This window comes from Seriola lalandi, unplaced genomic scaffold (assembly GCF_002814215.2).
Source record: "Seriola lalandi dorsalis isolate HSWRI2012SDOR001 ecotype SW California unplaced genomic scaffold, Sedor1 jcf7180002054901, whole genome shotgun sequence".
Lineage (NCBI taxonomy): Eukaryota > Metazoa > Chordata > Actinopteri > Carangiformes > Carangidae > Seriola > Seriola lalandi.
Genome location: NW_019525453.1, coordinates 638,760 through 661,825, shown reverse-complemented (window position 1 = coordinate 661,825; position 23,066 = coordinate 638,760). Strand labels below are relative to the sequence as shown.

Sequence of the window (23,066 nt, the reverse complement as noted above, 5' to 3'; positions counted from 1 at the left end):
GGCAGGGGGGTTTTTTCGGGGGGGGGGGTCGTGGCTGGTAGGAGGTCAGAGGGCAAAGATCATAGATGTGATGGCTGGTTGGCTGAGGGGCTGGGGCATGACTGAGGAGAGGCAGTGGGAAAGTGCAGACATCCACATCCACGGAGCTCCAGACACAATGACAAACCTACAGAGAGGGACACAGAGAGATAAGGGATGGAGACTTGATTAAAGCAAGTGCTCTCAAGAGAAATAGGTCAGGTCTAATAAAGTTGGGGTCCCAACGGGAACACCGGCACATGGGCTGCCAGCCCCACCCAACACACTAAATATTACTTAGATTACTCAAAAAGTAAAAAAAAAAGAAGAAAAGAAGTATCCTCAACTTCCACCCTGCACCTGTTGGCCCACTACAGACGGACACAAAGATTCAGATACACTAAAACAAAAACTATGATCAGACTCTTGTCAGACTTTATTGTAGTCAAAAATCTACAAGGAGCTACATTCAAAAATGGTCAGATATCTTAATGCAAATAACATTTCTGAAGTGGTGTGTCAGTCCAGCTGCTCACAAAATCAGTTTTCAAAACTGTCCTTAACATCAACAACTCTAATGCAACGGTTCACAGGCTGTAAAGGGGCAGCAATTCATTGTTGCACTTCCATGAAGCAGGGGGTGAGAACTAAAGCAGTAGATGGTGAGATACATTTCCCGTAATAAAACAAATAGTATGGCAAATCTCCACGTCTTTCAAATTCAACACCTACAGTTGGTAGCATAGACCTCCTGTTAATAATTTGTAGTCTCCAAGCCCAAGCTGATATATCCCTCATGACATCACTATGAAATCATCAGAGGTTATTATCTCAGGTTCCAGATGAACAGATAACCCTCACTATAGCACACGTACCTTGGGGGTTTATGGGTCAGTCAGTCTACATGAAGTCCTTAATATTGAGGTCATCCAGAGCGTTCCTGGGTGGGGGAGGCTTTCTGGGACTCTGGGCCATTCCAGGAGACATCTGCAGACACATCTACTTTTAGCACTTCAACTACTTTTGTTAGAGCAGATGTGACCTTCAGATATGAATGTGTCATAACTTTGTGTGTATAATCCAATTTAAAAATGAGTATGTTACCGGTGCTCCGGGGGTTGCTCCGGTTGCAGGGAACCCTGGCCTCACCATGGGCATCATGGGAGCTCCAACACCTGGTGCTCCGGGCTTACACAGACAGACAGACAAGAAGAAAAAGAGACAGTAAGACACATTGTTGGCTTTCTGATGGGTGTGAGGGCCACCTAAAGGGAGTCATTGTCCATCAATGTCCAGTAATGTCCAGACTGGTTTAGGGACATTACTGGAGTGGACTGGTGGTCTTACCATGCCGAAGCTGGGGTGAGTCCCCATAAAAGGAGGGACACCCATGGGTACGGTCTAAAGGTGTGGAGGGGAGGGGAGGGGAGGGAGAGGAGGAGTTGGGATGTTACTACACTACATACGAGACAGACACACACTGCAAGACAATGTACACACATAGGAAAAGAAACGGTACACAATGCTAGAATGTTTTCTGGCAACATACAAAAGTAATGGTGAAAACACATAGACTGGCACACACCGAATGAAGACAGACATGGCACAAAAAAGACCCTAACTTAACCTATGAGTTTGTATCATTTATTTACACATGCACAAGGAGTTTGAGAGTAGAGGGGAAGCTTCCTGAAGTAAGTCCTCAGATGTGTCGGATCTATTGTTGCCAAAAAGACAACTGAAATATCCATAAGAAGCAAATGTGTTGATGGAGGAGTGAGCTCAGCTATGAGGGGGAAAACCAGGTGTCTTGCCTGGACGCTATCAGGCTTTAAAGAAAATACAAACTTAGGAGAAGCTGTTCCCAAGCAACAGCTTCTGAATTTGGCACTCAATCATTTGCCACTTCATCACTCTCCAGTAGATATTCCATGAATATAAAACACGTTTTGAACCAGCCTTCATGTTAAAACTGCCTAAATTTTTGCCCTTGCTTTTGACAGTTTTCTATATATTTACTCACAGTGCACATGCTCTGTTAGAGGTCCTATGACATGTGTCATTTAAATAAATTCCACCAGTAAGTTATAGTTCGATTGAGGTTTGTTATAAGTCTTGTTTCCTTGCTTCACTGCAACACGTTCCTAGCTCTGAGTTTGGACCTGGAACCTGGAGAGCCAGATGAAGGCAATGCTTGTGATTGCTGCTACAGGTATGCCCTGTCTGTCGCTGCCATGCAGCTCCACTCCATGCTATAAGACACAGACAACATTTACCATGGGAGCACCCCAACTGGGGGGAGCTACCTGAGGGGCCGCTGCGGTTCCCATTGTGAGATCTGAGACAAAGAAAGAGAGAGAGAGAGAGAGAGAGAGAGAAAAAGAGACTGCAAAATCACTGTTTTCACTTAGTGACATTATTACAAAGTTGCAAATTACAAGTTGAATTAAAGCAGTAGGTCAACATTTTGGGAAAATGCATTACTCGCTTTGATTCTGAGAGTTAGAGGAGATGATCCATACCAGTCACATCTGTTAGTTAAGTATGGAGCTCGAGCTCGATTAGTTTACCGTAGCTTAGCAGAAAGACTGGAAGCAGAGGGAAATAGCTAGCCCGACTTTCTCCAAATTAGTAACCCCTCCAAACCTCACTGATGAACACGTTGTATCTCTGTTTAATTCATTCGAAAAAAGTTATGTAAACACTACAATTCAATTGTATTTACTTCCATACGAACAACAATATGTCCGTATTAGCACCTCTGTGCAGTGTCTCTGGCTGTGCGATGAAAAGACTTTGGGAAGTCACTTTGCCTGGCTGCCAAAAATATTCTACAGCACATAAGTCCTCATACAACCACAAATGTTTTGTACTTGAGCTAAATGCTAACATGAGCAGGCTAACATATCCACAATGCTGATGCTTAGTAGATATAATGTTTAACATGTTTACCATCTTAATTAGCACTAAATACAAAGTACAGCTGAGGTTGATGACAATGCCACTACTTAAACCAAAGTAATGGACAAATACAATTTTTGACCTGATGATGGTCAGAATGAAAAGTAAATGGATCACCAAAGTTATTACAATTCATATAATGAGGGAAACATGAATCTATGTACCAACATTTCATGGCTATATCCAGGCAATAGCTGCTGACACATTTCAGACTGGATCAAAGTGGCAGAGTGATTGACCACCATTCATCGAGCCACATGAAATACAAACATGTTGATTTCTGATCTTTAGAAGTGATTGTAGGAGCATTTTAGAACATCAGAGAAAGCCAGGCTAGCTGTTTCCCCATATTTCCTGTCTGTATGCTATGCTAAGCTAATCACCACCCTGCTCTAAATCTATATTTAATGCCGAGACATGAGAGAAGTTTTGATCTTCTCATCTTACTCCTTCCAAAAAAGCGAATGTCCCAAAATGCTGAACTATTCCTTTCAATCAGTATCTATGATATTGTCTCAGTTAATCTAAATGACTACTTACTACTTGCCATGTTAGCCATAGAGGTGTCAACATCACCCGCCTGAGGGGTCACAGTGGGCTTCATTACATCCCCTAGTCCATCAAATACTACAGGAAGAAGGGGTTGGGGGGTGGGGTGGGGGCAAGGAAGGAGATGAGGGGAGACGGAGGGAGTTATTAGCATTCTTCAGTGCAAGCTATCCTCACACTCAGTAGTAGACCTCCTTACTACTGGGGATTACCATGACAACCAATAGGTGTCTCCATGACAACAGAGAGAAGAGAGGAGCACTGGAATGTGAAATACTAGAGAGTAAGTTAATGTCATAAAAAAGATGTGAAGTATGCTAAAATTGCCAATTTTAGCGTATTTATATCCTGAAATGTTTTGTCATTTTAGGACAGAATCTGTTTATATTGTAGTCATATCTGCTGCAGGAGACATCTGTCAGGTCAGTTGCTCACTACTATTGCAATTTGTAAGTCTGAAAATATGTCTAATCCAAGTGTAATTATGTGGGATAAATATAAATCTGAATGTATTACCACATGTGACAAACTACATCTACCATCATAACATCATACACAGTGTCAAGAATACTGTATATTTTCAGTGTTTATCTTGAGGTTTTTACTGTATGTGTGTGAGTGCAGCAGGAACTATAATGAGGGCAAAAGCACTGCAGCTAAAATGAAGCCGGGTTAAATTCTACAGAAGCACTAAATAATACTGCTACTTCACACACACTTTGCAACCATCATGCATCTGTTGGTGGAAGGGACAGTGCAGCTGAGCTTTCCTTTCACCACTGCAATGCAGCAGTGCACTGTGGGAAATCAGCGTGTTAAAGAGCAAGGAAACTCACCCAATCAAATGGCAGGAAGCAAGCAATGAGCCAGCCCAAGAGCCAGATGGAGAGAGAGAGCAAGGAGGAGAGAAAGAGGGCAAAATAAAAAGCAGAGATGCCAGAGAGAGAGAGAGAGAGAGAGAGAGAAAATGCAATGAGGTTTTAAAGGAGGGAGTGACAGTGAAACCATGAGAAGTTATTGCGCAAATGACAGAGAGAGGGGGGAAAGAAAGAGTTAAGCCTTAAAGCAGTAGTATTGCAGACCATCAGTTACATAACATGCAGACCAATGGCACAGGACAGGAGATGACCAGGAACCAGGTGAGCAGGGCCCACGTTACCATGGTTACAGTTAGCATGGATAACAGTTGCACGCTCATGTAATGTGGGGAAGACTGGGGGAATTTCCCCAAAGACTGATAACAGTGGGACTATACAGGCAATGCAATGATAATGCTAACATGACCATATATGGGCATAGTGCAAATCCATAGGGCTCGGAAGTGACTTTACTTTGACACTGAACCAACAAGAAGTAGTCAAGCAAAAAAAATTACATTCAAGTTTACAAAATAAAAAATATGAAATCTAATTTAATGTGTAAGAATGAGTGTATAAATCAAATAAAATGTAGAACAGCAAACTCTTTCATTAACCATTACCAAAGTTAATAGAAACAGTGGCCACGCAACAACCGTCTTGTTAACAATTAAATGAAAGATGTCATTAAATTGGCTTTAACTAACAATATACCCCATTAGAAAGAAGGTCAATAAGGCGGCATGTTACAGTGAAATGGAAATATGCAACATGTTGGTATGCCCTCGACCGTACACATATGCATGCAGGCTGGCACTTCACATTTAAGGGTTTTTACCTGACATGAGCTCAGCACCGGGGGCAGCAGGAGCGGCAGCTGCAGCAGCTGAGGCATCTCCTCCTGTGGACTCTGGCAGGTTAACGCAACACATACCAAACCAAACCATGCCAGGTCAAAGTAGGTTGAGCCATTTCCATTGCAGCATAGGGGCAAAGAAGGGGTAATAATCAGCCTTCAGCGTCACACTGGTAATGCCAAACCAAAGTGTTGAGAATTAGAGAGGAAGGCTGAAGAGATAAATATAGAATCACATTCATTTTTAACAAAACTGGTAAACATTGCTTTTGGAATTTACAAACACACATAAACACATACACACGTCTTATCATAATGTCATACTCTTTCAGCAGTCACAGAAAAGCATCCCCATGCATTTTCAAAACACACGTGTTCATACCAGTTCATTTTCAGTGGACACATGTCTAACGACTCTAACCTTGAATAAACACATTAAGGCAAGATATAAAGAACTAAAAAACAAAGTAAACACAAAACTCCTGAGCCAAAGTCATAACTTGTGGCTCATAAATAATTTGACTATTAAACATGACCAAGCTTCAGGTATCTGCTTGTAATACTTCCATGATCTACCCACAAAGAAGCCAATCTATGATTTCTAATTGGGAACACAATATGATGGAGCTAATATATAGGAAAAGTACAATATGCAGCAACAAACTCTGCAGTTGTGACTATAGAGGAAAATCCTGACAGTGCTGATATCAGTATCAATATCAATAGTATCATTTTTTGTCCTCCTCTTCCTTGGTGATGTGTTCATGAACAGGGGAGACAGAGGGAGAGCAGGCAGTCATGTGAGTCACCCACCGCCAAACAGGCTCATAAAGGCTCCTGTGTCACTTTTGGATGGGGTTGTGGCGGAGAGGGTGGGGACAGGGGAGATGAATACATCCGCTGGGGAGGGCAAGGTGGAGATGGTGTTTAGAGCCCCAGCACACTCACAGGAATACACACAAATACACACGATCCATTGACTGTGATTCATTATAATGCACATTTATCAACTGCAAATGCAGAGCACGCAGTACATGCTGGAACAGCAGAAGGGGTAATAGTGATTTAGTAAACGTTTCAGACAGCTCAATAGCTTTTAGCTGACCCATGAGGGAGCAATCTCATTTCCTTTTTTTTCCTTCCCTGATCAAAGCCAAGGACAAAGCTGAAAAAAACAGACACGGCAAGACAGGATATGAGAGTAGGAGCACACGTGAGATGGCAGACTGGGTGCAGTAGGGTATACCTGCTGTAAACAAGTCAACACTGGGAGCGGGGTCTGCTTTGGTGAAGTTTTTGTCTGGCATGGAATCAAAGAGATCTACAAACACATGCGCACCCAGAGACAGGAATATTAAAACTCTCAAACAGTTTAAAATGGTGGTGATGCTCACACACAGCAGCCATGCTGAAGTGAAAGAGGCCTTCAATATGTGCATATTAGCCTGATGAAATCAATAAGGAAAGAACAAAAGAGCGGTGATGAGAGAAGAGAGGAGAGGATGGCAAGCAGACTAGAGAGCCAGGAAGATGCCAGTCAATGTGACAAGACAGCGAAATTAGTATTGAAACACACAAATCTTTAACATTTACCGCTGAAAAGGTCAGTCGTTGGGTTGGCGGCGCTGGGGGCTATGGGAGCTGAAATGGTTGCAATGGTGGTGATGGTGCTGGATGTGGAGGTGAAGAGCGGTGAAGGGGAAGGGGAGGGGGAGGGATGGGTCACCACAGAGCTAAAACAGGCATCCAGCGAACTACCCAGGTTATTATTCTCCAGTGTCATCAGGCCAAAGAGGTCTACACCTGAAGACGCTGCGCTGATGTTACCGTCTGAGGGAGCGAAGAGATCTTTCGAGAAGAGGTGGGGTGGAGGGGGTGAGGTGGAGATGTGACACATGGAGAGGAAGATGGAATGTTAGACAATTAGTTTAATACAAAACAGGGCAGACACACAGTGTGTTCAATGTGGTGGTGATGAAAATACTGCTAAAATCATGAAAGCTGAGGAGAGAGAGATGGAAAAGCACATGGGAGGAGTGATGGGAGGTGAAAATGTGCAGAGCTCCAACACACTCCTGCTGCCAGTTGAAACAATTACAGCTAAAAACAGCATTTAGATGAAAAAGAGTGACAAAGAACTGAAGCAAGTCCTTCGCTGTATATAATCCTAAGGAACAAACCGCAGCTTAACTACAACTAAAACCAACAATTGCCATAGGCAACCTTCTCCATGACAGACAAAGCACAAATCTTCTGAAGCCAAAAGATAAGAAACAAGCACGATCATTGTCCTCAGTCACCATGGTAACAACAATAGCACTGTCCAGACACCAGCAGAAATGAATAGTGAATCTGTACGCCTACTGTCCCTACACAAAGCCCTGAGATGAAAACTTGAGACCAACAATAAAAGCACACACACACGCACGCACGCACGCACACACACACACACACACACACACACACACACACACACACACACACACACACACAAGCATTCTCACCTACACAAACTGTTCGTTCATGGTCATGACACTCAAACCAGTGGTGGAGCATTAGTATAAAGTAGCCTAAAAACAAAGCTTTCTGTTTTTGCACATCACTTCTGCTGCAGCTAGCTAACTAGGTTATTAAGCTAACGTTAGGTCAAGGAGCTGAAACCTCCATTTCCAGTTTGATTTTTAGATTTTTATAGTCTTAGATGTGCACTTGATGGCTAGATACAAGGTATCATGCTAAAAGATTGAGGCTAAAGCTGCATATCTCAGGCAAAACCCATCCTCACCAGTTCATGATCCATGTAGATGATGTGGAAATAGTGTAATTACAATTACACATGTACTTAGTTACTTTCCACCACTGACTCAAACACATACTCACTCACACACACAAAGACAGACTCAGTCACCCACCAGCTCCAGCGGTGGCGGCTGGGGCAGGCGTAGCGGCAGCCCCACCTTCAGCTGCTGCTGCAGAGGCCTCAGTGGCAGGGACAGGTGTTGCAAAGGCATCTGAGGTTCACACAAACCCCAGCAAAGAGAGACGCCCAGAGAGACAGAGACAGGTAAAGAAATAAAGATGAAAACAGAACATCAGGAAAATAAAGGTAAGGTTGCAGGATTTAAGTAGACAACAGAAAGTAATCAGTGCTTGTTACACTCAGTATTGAACTCTAAGAAACAGTGGCATACAGCATTGATATGTGACATTAATGACTGACAGGTGAATAGACAAATGGGAATACAGACAGGAGGCATTACAGCAAGGATTAATCTACTGCACAATGAGCAGAATAAAACTGAAATCTACAAGTGTTACAGCTGCCATGTGTAGCTGTAGCCATGTGACAGGGTTTGATAGAATTGCTTTTCACTGAGGTCAAAGAAAAGCATGTCTGCCTATCAAACAAGACGCATGTGGAGAATGGGTGTTGCAGTATGTTTATGTGCAAGCCGAACATGAGTGCGTGGCTGTACATAATTACATATTACAGAAATGCCTGTGATTGTATTTTTAGAGGAATATTGTGTCTCTCTATATATACATACATATACGTGTTTGTGTGTGTGTGTGTAAGAGAGAAAATTACATAATGTGTTATTTGTTGTATATTATCATCCTGCTGGATCTACAGTATTTTGTATGGAGCCCCAATATTGTCAATATTAAATAAATAATTCATCATGAAATAAATAATCACATGAATAAATTGTATAAAACTTATAGACAACCCAACCTTATTTTGACAACCCCAAGGTTGTCATTATTAAATAAGTAAGTGATTGCATACATTAACTGTATAAAACTTATAAATAACCCAATAATTTGTGAAGAAATTATTAAACTCAACTCTTTATTGTGAAATTTATCTTCTTACTTTAAGAGTTAAAGTTTTACTGGAGTTCATTTAGTTTAACATTTTCTCTTATTTTATATTGACATTTTTCCAAATAACACTTTTATGATTTATTTATTCATTGGGAATTTTTATTCCTTTATTTCAGAGGGATAGTGAAGTCGGACAGGAAACTTGGGGAAAGAGAGTAGGGGAATGACATGCAGAAAATGGTCTGGCTGGCCAGGAAATAATGTGTTGAGTTGAATATTGAAGAGTTTTTGAAATTATTTTACAATTCAATCATTTTCATTCATTCATGTATTTCTTTTACACAATGTATTCATATTATTTCATAATAACTTATTTGTTCATTTCATATTGAATACGTTGGGGCTCCATAATTTTGAGGCAGCTGAAAATGATGGAGGTGTGCATCAATGCATTGGTAAGATTTCTTTTTGATGATGTAACTTTGCTTGCAAGATACAGACAATATCATTTATAAATCAGCAAAGTTCTGTCTACATACTGTTGGTGTTTGGACATGCATGTCTGTGTTATCATATTGTGTGATGGTTTTAGGGTTGAGCTTCCCAGAGTGATTCTTTCGTAGAGAATTTTCTGGAAGCTCACTGACCTCCCAACAGATCCATATTGGCGGCGCCAGGGGAGGTGGCGGCTGCTGTGCTAGTGGGAGGAGCTAGAGAGACTCCAGGTTCTGCCGCTGCAGGAGTGGGCGTTGCTGCTGCAGGGGAGGGGGCGGGTTCTGCCGTGAGGGTGGGTTCAGAAAGCAAGGAATCGCCCATTTCTGCGAGTACCAACGGGGTGTTTGAAATCCCCAAAGTAAGTCACCAAAATAAACCCCCAAAAAGCAATAAAAAATAACCAGTTGAGTCACCGTTCAAAAAGACAGTGAACAAAAGCCAAAACCAAGGTCCAATTCAAATCAAACCCAATTAACATAATTTGGAATTGACCAACCAAAGCAAAATCCAAATTTTAACCAAATCAAAGTTGCAAAATTATCCAACACCATCCGATCATAATCAGCAAATAAAAAACAACCAACCAAAATAGCCCCCATTGAAAACCAAAAACAGACAATGGAGCATGTGGAGGGAGGGGAGAGAAGGAAGGTAGAGAGAAACAAAGAGACTACTCAGCCTAAAGAGAACAGCTTGAGGAGACAAACAGGGAGGTAACCATGTGACACTGATACATTAAAGTCTATCTGAAAGCTCAGTTAGGAATAAGACATTGATGTTGTTTCCAGGTCACCTCAATTACAGATTAGAGTTTGTTGAAAATGAACATCAGTTACATTGAGGTAACCCAGAGGATGATTTAAGGCTTACACTAGTCTAGTCTAGAGGCTGGAGGTGAAGTGAAGAAAAGAGTAACACTCACCTGATCCAAGAAGGTCTGTGGAAGCAGACATGTGGACAGGGAAAATACATGTTTTATTCAACTTCATTCATATGTATTAGTTCAACAATCAATATAAATGTAAGAATTTCAAATTACAAACTCAGCTATCAAATTTCCTACAAACAAACCAATTAGAAAATAAAAAATGTATTACATTCACAGTGGATCAATGTACTGAAAACGCTGATAGTGAATGTGCATTCTTTCAGATGAACCACTAGCTGATTTGATTTGAAGGAGTTAGACTTACCTCCCCAAGATGTAGGGGCAGCTGATGGTGCTGAAGGACCCGAGGAGGACAGTGGATCCAGATCCAACAAAGAACTGCAGAATTGGGCCGAAACATAGTGAAACAGAGAGAGAGAGAGAGAGAGAGAGAACATTCACTTCATCTTCATCTTCATCTTTGCAAGAAGTAATGCTTTTACTGTCTATTGTTCTAAGCACACAGTTTCAGCTTGATTCATCATTAGCTTCACAAGTATTTTGTATTGGACAAAATATTTGACCTGATGATGGTGCAACTGGAAAAGTTAAGGGATTGCCAGTTGTTATTAGTTAAGTTATTAGAATTTATCTTCTAGGGAATATCTTTCGCAAATTTCAGGGAAATCAGTCAAATACTTGTCAACATATTTCACTTATAACCAAAAGGATCAACCCTATGGCACAAGACAAAAAGTCAGGGGATCACCAAAGTCAGTAAAATTCATCCTCTGGGGACCACGAATATGTGTATACATTTTCATGGCAATGCATGGAATAGTTGTTGAGATATTTCAGTCTAGATCAAAGTGGTGGTCTGACCAAATAAACGATCCAAATACATTATCTACTGCTGCAAAATGAAAGGACCACAACCAAATATTTGATGCAATGATGTGAAGCACTCCAAATACTTGAGTTCACAGAAAGGCATGAGAGAAACAATCGCTTACTCTTCGGCAGGTTCAGGAGCAGCCGGGGCAGCAGCAGCACTCTCCCCGGGAGGAGGCTGCAGTGTGGGAACAGCGTTAGAAGATTTGGCTGGAGTCGATGTTGGAGACACATTGTTTGTCGGAGATCCCTGCAAGACAGAAAGGGAAGCCCTGTTTAAGTGGTGTGCCAGACTGGAAAAACAACAACAAAAAAAAGACTATATCAAATGTGCATCTTACCTTTGTTGGAGACCTGAAAGAGTGAGAGAGGAGAAGGAATCGTAAGGACCTTTGCTTGAAAAGGAGCGATCTGTGTTGTAAAGACTGGGAACTATTTGATGGAACTATTTTCAGATGTCTAAACATCTAAACTCAAGAAGTCAGACATATATGAAAGACAGATTGTATCATATGTGATCATATGAAGAGTTGATATCCAAAGTGATATATTGCATGTACAATGCACACACAATATAAAGAAAAAAAGACAGAAATCATCTGAAGCAGCCAATTGTTACTGATACTCTGATATTTTCACTTTGTGCTACTAATCATTTTAACTTTGGAACAAAACCCTTCATATACTGATTCACATTGCATGTCAGGATGCGTTAATACACATGTGGTGACTTACTGTTTATCAACATGTGTCTCTTGCAGAGTTCACACATGTGATCACACCAATACACACATTGCCACATGTGAACCTTGTTACAGTAGCTGTGGAGCATAATGTGCATAATGTTTCTATTCACATGACCTTCATACTGTGATTCACATGTGAATAATGTGTTAGTTTACCTGCGAGGGGGAAACGGCAGTAAATACATCCGCACAGTTTTCTAAGAAGTAAGTAAACTCCAAACAAAACATAAAGTATATGCTCACCCTTCACTGGTGATTCCAAATGAACATAAAGGGGGATAAAAGAGAGGAAGGGTTAACGGAAATGAGAGAAATATGGCACCTATATAGGCCTGTGTTCAACAACTCTCTTTCTCTCATGTCAGCCTCATTAACTTTTGTTGTTATGTGATCCTAATTCTTTAGTTCTGGCTTCATACTGGGTGTCATACTGAGAGTAAGAAGTACTTAAACTGAAATATAAAAAATGTTATTTAACACTTTCTTACCCCTTCTTTCCACCCTTTGTATCTTCAAGACCGTTCATGTGTGTTTCCAGCGACTCCAGGATACTGCTGGGAGCCTGACAAAAACAATCAAAAACTGGAGAAATCAATAATTTGTCCTTTCCACACGCCTCCCAAGTTGCATTCTCAGTCCACGTTTACGTTTCAATTTCCAGAGAAAAAAAAAAAAAAAGCGTTAAAGCATTGAGATTGGCAGGGCTTTGGAAAATCTCACTGCAATACCCACATGCATGTAGAAACACACTCACGCAAGTGAGATTTGTGTGTTTGTCAAATTAAATTAGGATCAACATGCTGACACTCCATCCTGCAAACAGGCACTCAGCCAGGGCGCCCTGTGTTTCTGTGGTTACCGGGTCCTCCAGAGGTTTAAAAGGACAGTCTTCGTCATCTGAGTCTGCTAGATCCACCACTACCCCCGGGTGGAGACACTGGGTTGGGGAGATGGTGGTGGGTGAGACATGAGTGCTTCTGTGTCTTGCATGTGTGTGTGTGTGTATGTGAGAGAGAGAGAGAGAGGAGGGGTGGGTGGCATTCATGTGCATCATATTCATGGTCCCAGTCCTTCCACAGAACAAATAAAAAAGATATGGGAGCCATGAGATGTGTTTACTTACATAGTTGATGTCAGGAATGTCATTTTTGTCAACTCCAACTGTCTGTTGATTGAAAAACAGTTCAGAATCACACATTACCACACTGGTTCGTCATGATATGTCATTAATGTAATGCTGAGGGCTGTCCTACCTCAGCCAGCTTCATGAATTCCCCAATCTTTGTCACCCTGGTCAGGAACCTCTTGTAGATCTCCAGGGCCTCCTTACAGTCGCTCTTCTTCATCTTGAAGTATTTCTCTATGTGTGGAAAACAAGAGGTTTGCAGATTCAGATTCACTGTGATCTTTGAGTTGCCAAGCGAGAGGTACCCGTGGACTACTGACCTAATAGGTTGATGATGCCGTCATTGTAGGATGCGAAGAGTTTGACAAGGTCCTTGAAGAGAAGCAGAAATGCAGCATTGATGATCCCATTGTTCAGCTCCTTGGGATGGACCTGAGAGGATCACGGACAGGGATGAGAAGGCCTTTCAGACGTCTGTAAAAACTCAATTGAATTAAAATAAGAGTAGAAATAAAGCAAAGTCGGACTCACATCGAACTCCAACAGTGTGTCAATCTGAGTCTGCAGAACAGGCATGCCTTTCAACAGCTTCTCAGTGGTCATGGTCCTCATCACGCCCTCAGCACTGAGGGGACACAACAGGACAGAAGATCAGATGTTCCACAGGGAGAAGACAAGCCGTATAGGAGGACATAGCACAAGATAAGGGACATTTAGTGAAAAACTGCCCTCGACCAAGGAGGTGAACTGGTGAATGAAGGGCTCACTGATGAGCCAATAAAGCCTTTCAGCACAGACTATGATAACCATGGTCAACATACCCCTTCTTGACTCTGGTGAAGTCAAAAGCCATCTGGCGGTAGGCGAAAGCTTTCTCATTCAGGTACCGTCCATACCGTCTGATGAATGTAGACATGTCGTAGCCTAAACAGAATTCAATTTATGTCAGAAAGTGCTCAACAAAAACATACAGAGCTTTTTTTAAATTATTATTATTTCAAATACCCATTGAAAAAATTAGGTGAATCAGATTTTAAAAGAAAAAAACAAAAATCTGGGTGGATAGCATATTCATAAAATACCACCTTTAGTGCAAATACTACTTGAACCATTGATTTAAAAAACTAGGATCTGTTTTGATTACATGTGCTTGTACTATAAACACCATCTCATTTGCATTTTTAGCTAATTATGTGATGCATATTCTAAGCATTTCCTTCGATCAATACAACCCTGGTTGCTAGAAGTTCGTTTTGAGAGAGATGTATTGCTGACCAAGTTTCATTTTTTATGAAAATAATTTGCCCATGAGCACTTTGTAGGAGTGTAACCTGCAGTGAACAGTGTCTTCTTGCAGAAACAAGAAATTTTGGACGTGCGGGACAGAAGCTCGAGGCAAAAGTCTGTTTAAACTGCTCCTTCAAAAATTAGCATTCTGTTTTAGCTCAAAGTCAATGAAATAACAGTGAGTATAAAAGAAAAACAGGTAGAAAAGCGTAAACATGGATTCCCAATTATACTGCAAATCTGACATTTGAGATTCATTTATCTGTACATTTTAAAATCCCTCAGAAAAACTGTGTTATTCTTTGGCTTTAGTACATCTGGAATAAGGTCATACATTCATTTTCAATTTTTTTTTCTGTACCTGCTGCTTTTGTTTTATTCATAGTAATATAATGATTGAATATGAGAGCTTCATTTTATATATGGCATTAGACATTAGAGAGAGAAATACCAGCATCTGTTTGAATGCGTGTGTGTATATGTATGAGAGTGTGTATATAGCTGTATATACAATTACATGTGTGGCCTTCCTGTAATTTGTGTCATTTCTTCTATTTGCCAGATGTCTCTCTTTGTAGCTATCTCTTCCTGTTTCTTTTTGCATTCCCAGATAATGAGAAAGTTGAGTTATGTGTCAGTGTTCTCATCTGGAGAACAGATGATCTATGCACACACATTACGTACACACACACACACACACACACACACACACACACACACAATGAAGACTGCACATACCAAATGATCAGACTTGTGTGTTCTTACCGTGAGAGCCGGTTTTGTCGATAAAGTTGCTGAGGTTGAACAGGGAGGTCCTGGAAGCCAAGTACTGAATGAACCTCTGAGAAAGAGACAGAAAAAACACAGTAAACAGTCTTGTGCCTGTCAAATGCAGCGAAGGAAAGAAATTAAGCAGAGCCCAACAACAGAACAAACACTTTACAATCTGTAACAAAGACTTGTTTTGCTGATGTTTCATTCTGCAGTATCATATATCAGCTGTTATATATCTGATTCCATGGACGGCTGCTCGTACACGGGACCCAGAGGACTCCTTTTATTTGTTTGTGGTCACACCTCCTATTCATCTGTCTATCAGCTCTATCAGCACCGTTCACAACCTTTACTGCACTCAGAGGACCAATTTCAGCTCTCCAAAGTGGTAACCTCACATGTTAATTACCAACACATTTATTATTTACCAAATCCTCTCATAGTCAGGGCCTTTACTTACTCTAAAAAAAAAAACAGTAACAGATTAAATGTGGCTTTCGTATTTATCCAATACTGCTGAATAAAAGTGGAACAGAGTCAAGCTTGAACTATATTTGCTCTGGCTCACCTCATTGCCGTGGACACACATGTGATGAGTGGTGACGAGGGCCTTGAAGACGACCACCCAGCTGGCATTGGTGGCTCGCTCAAACAGCGTGTCAGCCATCTGAGGGATATTCACGTTGGTGGTGTTGGTGGCTGACACCAGGTCTGCAAAGAGCACAGTCACACAACGGTTAGATAAACCGTAAGAGGAAAGTCAGACCGGTTAGGATCCTTAGACAAACACCTAGATGATTTCAATTGCTCTGATTAAACTTTGATTAAGTGTGGAAGCTAAATGTTCAGAGCTGCTGGAGATACCCATCAGAATATTAATCCAGGAAAGAGACCTGATGCAAATACAAAATGAATTTGGTGCACAAGCCCACACACACACATATGCAGACACACACACGCTGACAATGCAGAGAGAGAATAATGCCTTGTCATCTCCCCTGCCCTGGCTGCCAGTTCAGAAGTGTCCAGACCATTGCATGAAGTCGAATACAAGCAGTGCAGGTGTGGTGGGATGTGAATATGTATAACTCCTTCTATCTCACATTGCTTAGACATTAATTATACAGAAAAATGTGTAGACTGCAAATCAAACACTGAACCACAGCTGTATTGAGGAATTGCCCAGAGATTAAAGTTTCAAGAAAGTGTGACACATAATTTCTCAGTATATTTCAAGTACATTTTCTTATATGTTTATTATTTCCTGAACTCTCTTCCTGCTGGAAAGTATAAAAAATGTATTTTTCTCCTTCCATGTGTAAATTGCTGATTCACTGGTAACGGCTACTTAGGGAAAATTTGAACAGCAAATAGATTTTTAATAATTAAAAATAGTGAAAAATGTCTGACAAACATACCAAAACTCAACTCAACGAATGTATGAGATTTTTGCCTGAAAAATGACATACAACAAAATATTGATTGATAACTATTGAATGATTTACTTTCTGTGTCAGCTCTAAACTACAGTTATATGAGCCGCTTTGTCTACATGGAGTCCATTTCACCAAATCTCCAAATCAAAATGATTAATGAAATGTGACACTGTTGCCATTTGAAATCTGTGTGTAAGCAGTGCTCAAAATAGGCTTATTAAACAGGTCCCCGATTAGCTGATGCACTCTCGCAGCTTTACAGCATTAATGTTTTATGCTTTTTTCAATGAAAATATTAATATATCTAACATTTTATTCAGTCTTTGTCTGATGTGGGAGTGTCTATTGGTGCTGTTTCTCTGGAGAGAGAGAGGGAGAGAGAGAGATGGAGAGAGTCAGGCAGACAGATGGCCACAGAAACAGAAATCCAAATATGAAGCGAGAGCAAGAGGATTTGATCAAGCAAAGAAAGGTAATGCTTTGAGAGAAGATGGATGGCATTTTTAAATCAAGTATTGCAGGATATTTGCTAACAATGCCATATGCATTAGAAAAACATGTTTGCCTTACATGATATAAATATACATATACAAGAACAGGTGTTCATTTGCTATGGGCACCGTGGTGGTTAGATACTAAGAGGATAACAATTTCATTTCCGAGCATGACATTGATGACTAAAGAGCAAGGACAGGACTGAGTGTATCCATACAGCGCCAGAGAGGAATGCAGCAAATATTGGCAGGCACCTCTAATAATGGAAGGAGCGGAAGGCCGTTATATTGAACAGGCCTTGCTCTAGGTAGATACCAAACTCTAGACCAGAACAGCTACATGATGAGCAAGAGAGAGAGAGAGCAGACACTCAGAAGAACGGCAGTGAGTCTGCTCAGAATCAGTTATGTTGACATGAGTGTGTAAGAAATGAAGAGGTATGAGAGTCAGAGCTGTTCAAGGTCATAAAAGGGTGTCAAGCTGGGAAGGCTAGGGTGGTTGGGGGGTTGTAAACAGATTATTACTAATCACTGGTTCTAGTCTTTCTGTGGTGTCTGCCTCACTGCCCATCCCCCGTACGGTATACCTACATACACACCTGTTTTCCCACCACCTGTTTCACACCATCTCTGTTTTTTTGCTTTTTTGTCACCAGTGCTGTTGAGTATAATGATTCAGGTTTATTTAATTATCTTAAAAATGGAATACACATTATCACTATAAAAATGTGGATGAGTGGCAAATTAATTAAAATTTTTTGAAATTTGTGAATGTCTTTTATCTGGTTTTAAATGAATAGAGTAATAGACTTGATCTCCGTCTGATTTTTGTGGAGCTAATTTTGCTGCAATCCATCTGTACAGTTTGACCAGATGGTAACAGCCGCACAGCAACAGCCCTGTCTGTTGCTTCTATGTTTAATGATGGCTGCAGTAACATTCATCTGTTGTCCTACAGTGGCTCCTATAGATATCAAATTATCTATTCTACAACACATTTGAGTTTTTATTCTAAAGTTTAATTTTCTCTCTTTCAAGTCTCTGGTTATTTCCATCCGCTATCTTTGATTTCAGTCTCTTTTTCTTGTCTTTTAACCTCACTTCTCTGTGAAAGGGCTGAAGGTTACACTCCCCTGTAGCCTTTTCTAATGACACACACAGAGAGAGAGAGACATGGTCAACAATGGCTGAAATGTGATTATATAACATTATCATGTCACTGGCATAGCTACTAAGTTAATATTCATACTAGTGTCATGAACAGTGTTATCCACAGCTATTTCCTCAGATTTATACCTCATAATACCCACTAATAAACTGTGAATGTAGATATTTCATAATATCTGCTTACCGGTGTTTAATATGTTGCCATATGGCCCATATCATAGGCTTTAATCTAGTTGTGCTATCATTACCTGAAACATACACACAATCATGTACAAGCAATGCGTATGTGTGTGTCTAATGAGGATTGGCTGAGCTATATAAAGACTCTTACGGTAATCCACAGCCTACAGGAGAGCTCTAAGAATGAACAGTGAGGCCTCATACTGTACGAGTGTATGTTTGTGTGTGACTGTGTCTGTGTTAACTGTGTCTTTTTCTAGTCAGTGTCTGAGTCTATCTGCTATAACTGTGATTTATAGTTACACAACAAGTCACTCTAGTGTTAGCCAGAATATTCCAGATAAACTTAGACAGGACACACACGTTGTCATTGTGTTAATGTGTAGATTCGTCCACATGGTCTAACTCCTGTCAGCTATCAACTAATGTCATCTTGACAGAGCTTCGGAGGTTGTCTCACACCAATTTACACCTTAGCTGTTTCCAAAATCACTCTTCATTCACTACTCACTGTATAATAGACAGACATACTCAATTGTGAGCAGTAAAATTAGATTTCAAAAACTTATGCAGGTGTTAATGTTCACATTTATAAAGTGTGACAAATTTTACTGTGGAACTTTAAGCACAATACTACATTGTTGGAATTTTTTAGGGCGCTAATATAGCCCACCATATAAACTTTACACTCAGAATTTGCTTGGGGAGACTCGACCACTAAGCAGAACAGATGAGGTATCTTAAATAAATGGTTATACATAGATGAGAAGATTGATACCACTCTCGTTTCCGTATGCTAAATATAAGGCTACAGCTATCAGATCATTAGCTTAGCTTAGCTTAGCTTAGCTTAGCACAAAGACTGGAAACAGGGAAATAGCTAGTCTTGCTGTGTCTGAAGGAAACACAATCAGCCTGCCAGCAACTCTAAAGCTCACTAAACTCACTCCCAGCAAAGAAACAGTCTGGCACATAACACTTCGTGAAACAGCAAGATTTCATTTTTACATTTCAGCTTTTTGTGCAGATTATACAAACAAGATATAGCATGTTAAATATTGAGCTTTTTCTGTGCTAGTAGGCAGATTTTGTTACTTTCGGAAAGAGCTAAGCTAGTCTTTATGCTAGGCTAAGCTAACCAGCTGCTAACTGTGTAACCTTAAATTTCGGGTGCAGATATGAGAGTGGTGTCAGTCTTCTCTTCTAACTCTCAGAAGGAGAGCAAATAAGTGTTTGTTAAACAATACTTTTAAAGACTACAGCCGAGTAATTAGTTTAATTTCCACTTGACATCTAGAGATGCTATCTGTGCTGGCTTCTGCTACAGTGAGTCAAAGACACAAAGTAATATACTGGACACATCATTTGCACCCATTACATCCAGAATATTTACAACATGACCTCAGATGAATTTGAACCTACTGCATTTGGTGTTGAGCAAACTGTACACTTTCAGTTGACCTTGTGAAACAAAACATTTGTACGACATGCCCTCCAGCGTTCATTTCATTAAATACATGACTAAATAAATTGGAATATGAAATTCAATGTGTTTAGTGTTTTAAAGCCAATGGCAAGAAATACCCATCCCTGACACCTGGGTTTTATTCCCTGATTGCTCTGTGGGCCTCATTTGACAAGAAATCAAACACAGGCATCACATGTCGACATGCGATAAAAAAATAATTTGTCCTCCTAAAAATTCACACAAAATTTAGTAATGCACAAGTACAGATACATTTAAGAACACGATCATTCAGTGTTCTGGTTTGGTTAAAGAACTCTACATTCATTTTTTTGATTGTCTTTGCACTCCCGGCAGCATGAGCAGACAGGCCTGTCATTTGCCCTCTTCCTTCTCACAATCTCCCTCTGTCATTACAGTGCCATCCCCTGGCACTCTCAATCTGTTGCCATGGCAACTGCACTGCACCACCACCAACACACACCCACATCCATCCACCCCAAGGGTCAGAGACTGTGGTCAGTATGATAAAGAAATACATATGACAGGTTATATATGGTACATATATATCAAGTGTCAAATAAATCAAACCTCCTGAAAGGCTTATCATGTAGGTGGCCTTTACTTGCACTTTTTAGTGAATAAATTACAGTTACTTAGAGACGTAGAGTCTATTTGTTACTATTTGTATGAATGCTTACTAATTTATTATTATTTGAGTGTGTTATGTCTGTTTCCAATATACTCTTGTTGGTCTCAGTGGAAATGTTTTTCAGTTTTTTGAGGTTAGGAATTTCCTCCAGCCAAGATACACGTGCAAGAGAAGCACAGTGGCCTACATACAGGGAGCTTGTTGAATTGCCCTAGAAATGGATACAGCATAACCTCAAAGACTAAAAACCTTTAGGAAGACAACATGTCCATATGTGCTGCATATGCATATAGGAATCCTTTCAAGCCTAGATTGTTGAAACAAGGGGTCTTTCCTAGGTCATGACTTGTACCAATGAATGTTTGCTCAGCAGCTACACGAGTCCAAGTCTGTGCTGTCCAAAGTTAACGACACAGAAAACAAAAACACAAAAGAATAGTAGAAAAAGGGGAAGTAATGGTCTCCGGCGCATTCTGGCATTAGCATTGTCACCTTTGGCTGTGTAAATAATGCAAGGCAGTCATTGGCTGATTATTAAATTATTCAGCAGGTGAACGGATCGCAAGATATAAGGTCCCAGTCCAAGACACAGGACCAGACCTGCCCAGCGACCACACACAGACAGACAGACAGACAGACAGACATAAAACCAGAGGACATGTAGGGCTAGAGTACCCATCACCATTTGTACTCAATGCCATTCCACTGCTTTGGTCTGACTCAGTATTTGTGGTAGATGATGGTGATTAATCACGATTTATCATAAGTCATCTGTAGATGTGTCAATAAAGCTGTGAGGTTTGATAATTTTAGCTGTGACTCTATGGTCCAATACTGACCTACAGACAATATGAAACCTAAATAAGTCTTTTTACATGTTGATTAGACAGCATTATAACTTGGAATTTTAATTCTAATATTATGTGTGTGCACATGATTCACAAACGTACTTCAGTAGCCTATGCAGACCTCTTCCATTACAATTAAAGCTTAAATGTGAAGTTAAGGGAAATGACTTTGCATGAGCACAGAAATATATTAAATGGGATGACTTTTCTCGCTACCTCTCTGTCTCCCACTTTCGCTCTCTCTCTGAGTCTCCATCATCTTTGCTGGGGGCAGACACACAGGGTCACCAGAGGGGTCATCGCCATGGCTACATCAATTCATTATGGCACCACACCCATTTAAGCAAAGGGACTTATATGTGACTGGCCATACTAGCTCTTAAGATTGTGATAGCATGTGGCCTGTGTCTGCATTGGTGTGTGGTGTGTGAGGCCTGTTTGCCTCCCCCTTATAAAGCCAGCCCATGCAGTAAGAAAGAAGATGAAGGACTACACTCACACTCCAGGTGCTTTTTCTTGGGCGCCATCACTTCATGAGTGGTGGCTTTGCAGACAGCCCGGGCCATATCTGATCCCGTTAGCTGGTATTGCGCAGCGGCAATGCGATCCGTGAGCGTTTGCCCCGACATTTTCTCTCCGCTGTATCGACCACCTCAGGAAATGTATCTCAACACGGGACGATTTAAAAAAGAAATCTGAATAAAACCCAGCCAGTGGTTCAGTGAGCGGATCCCGTGCTTTCCTCTTCCCCGACTGATAGGCCTGTGACCTTCTGTGTGGGCGGAAAGAAAACACACACGATTAGTCCAAAACACTAGATAAATGCTATTTTCGCATCAAATCGTGCGGTCACGTTGATAATATGTGTGGTGACATGAGTAGACTTACGCAAGGTTGTGAATTCCCCACGGCTTGTCCCGTTATAGGCTCTGGCCGTTCAGTTCAGCACCTCGGACAGCTAAAGCCACTCGGTTATGTAACACTCAGCTGGCAATGAAGGCTATTTTCTAAATCCCTGCTATTATTTCGAAAATAGACAAATGAAAACGCTGCACAAGCGAAGCTCCTCTAATCATCAAAAATGTTTTTGGAAAATTACGGAATGTCGTTCCTAAATCAACTCTCCATAGGCCGGTCAAATATCCTGTTTGGAGCGGGCATCAGGTTTGGCTGCTGTTCCTCCCGCGTGAGTGCATTAAAAAAAAGCTTTCAAAATAAGAGAGGGACCCGCAATGGTCCCCTTGGTTTTCAGACTGCGGTGTTTCTTCCCTCTCTGATCTGTCCGTTTCGGCTCAGAAATGCCGCTTCAGATGCGCTGGTCCTCTCCTCAGACTGACAGAAAATGCGCACCGCTCCCCGGTGGTGTGGCCAACACTGCGCAGCGCAAGATGCTCGGGAAGAGGAAAAGACAGACAGGAATTTCCTTATCTCCTTCCCCCCCTGTCGTTTGTTTATTTATTTGGCCTATCTATGTGTCCATCTAGAATCTCCTCCCCCAACGGGTCCTTGCACAGGGTTGGATGACACACGTCGCAGCCCAAGTCTCTTAAAGGGGAGTCGACATGGGG

At 41.0% G+C, this 23,066-nt stretch overlaps 1 protein-coding gene across 1 annotated transcript; it reads right to left on the bottom strand.

Annotated features, from left to right (window-relative positions):
• Positions 1–10: 10 nt before the first annotated feature.
• On the bottom strand, positions 11–23,058 carry LOC111672696 (clathrin coat assembly protein AP180-like). Its single transcript, XM_087180386.1, has 26 exons — positions 22,387–23,058; positions 21,998–22,270; positions 15,825–15,967; positions 15,248–15,323; positions 14,017–14,119; positions 13,727–13,820; positions 13,516–13,627; positions 13,323–13,429; positions 13,193–13,234; positions 12,558–12,631; positions 11,665–11,677; positions 11,446–11,573; positions 10,758–10,831; positions 10,487–10,501; positions 9,717–9,887; positions 8,154–8,252; positions 6,835–7,089; positions 6,488–6,562; positions 6,055–6,141; positions 5,224–5,295; positions 3,520–3,606; positions 2,295–2,356; positions 1,366–1,419; positions 1,123–1,206; positions 894–1,005; positions 11–166 (listed from the first exon to the last, which is right to left on the bottom strand). The coding sequence occupies exons 2-25, from the start codon at positions 22,125–22,127 to the stop codon at positions 919–921; spliced, it is 2,244 nt and encodes a 747-aa protein (XP_087036512.1). The 5' UTR covers positions 22,128–22,270; positions 22,387–23,058; the 3' UTR covers positions 11–166; positions 894–918.
• Positions 23,059–23,066: the final 8 nt, after the last annotated feature.

What these genes read in the sequence shown, in the direction of transcription:
- LOC111672696 (XM_087180386.1), bottom strand. Translation starts at nt 22,127, where the DNA reads ATGTCGGGGCAAACGCTCACGGATCGCATTGCCGCTGCGCAATACCAG. An exon ending in ACATTCCTGACATCAACTAT is followed by an intron (nt 12,632 to 13,192) that starts GTAAGTAAACAC and finishes TGTTTTTGTCAG; the next exon opens with GCTCCCAGCAGTATCCTGGA. An exon ending in AGCCGCCACCGCTGGAGCTG is followed by an intron (nt 7,090 to 8,153) that starts GTGGGTGACTGA and finishes TCTTCTCGAAAG; the next exon opens with ATCTCTTCGCTCCCTCAGAC.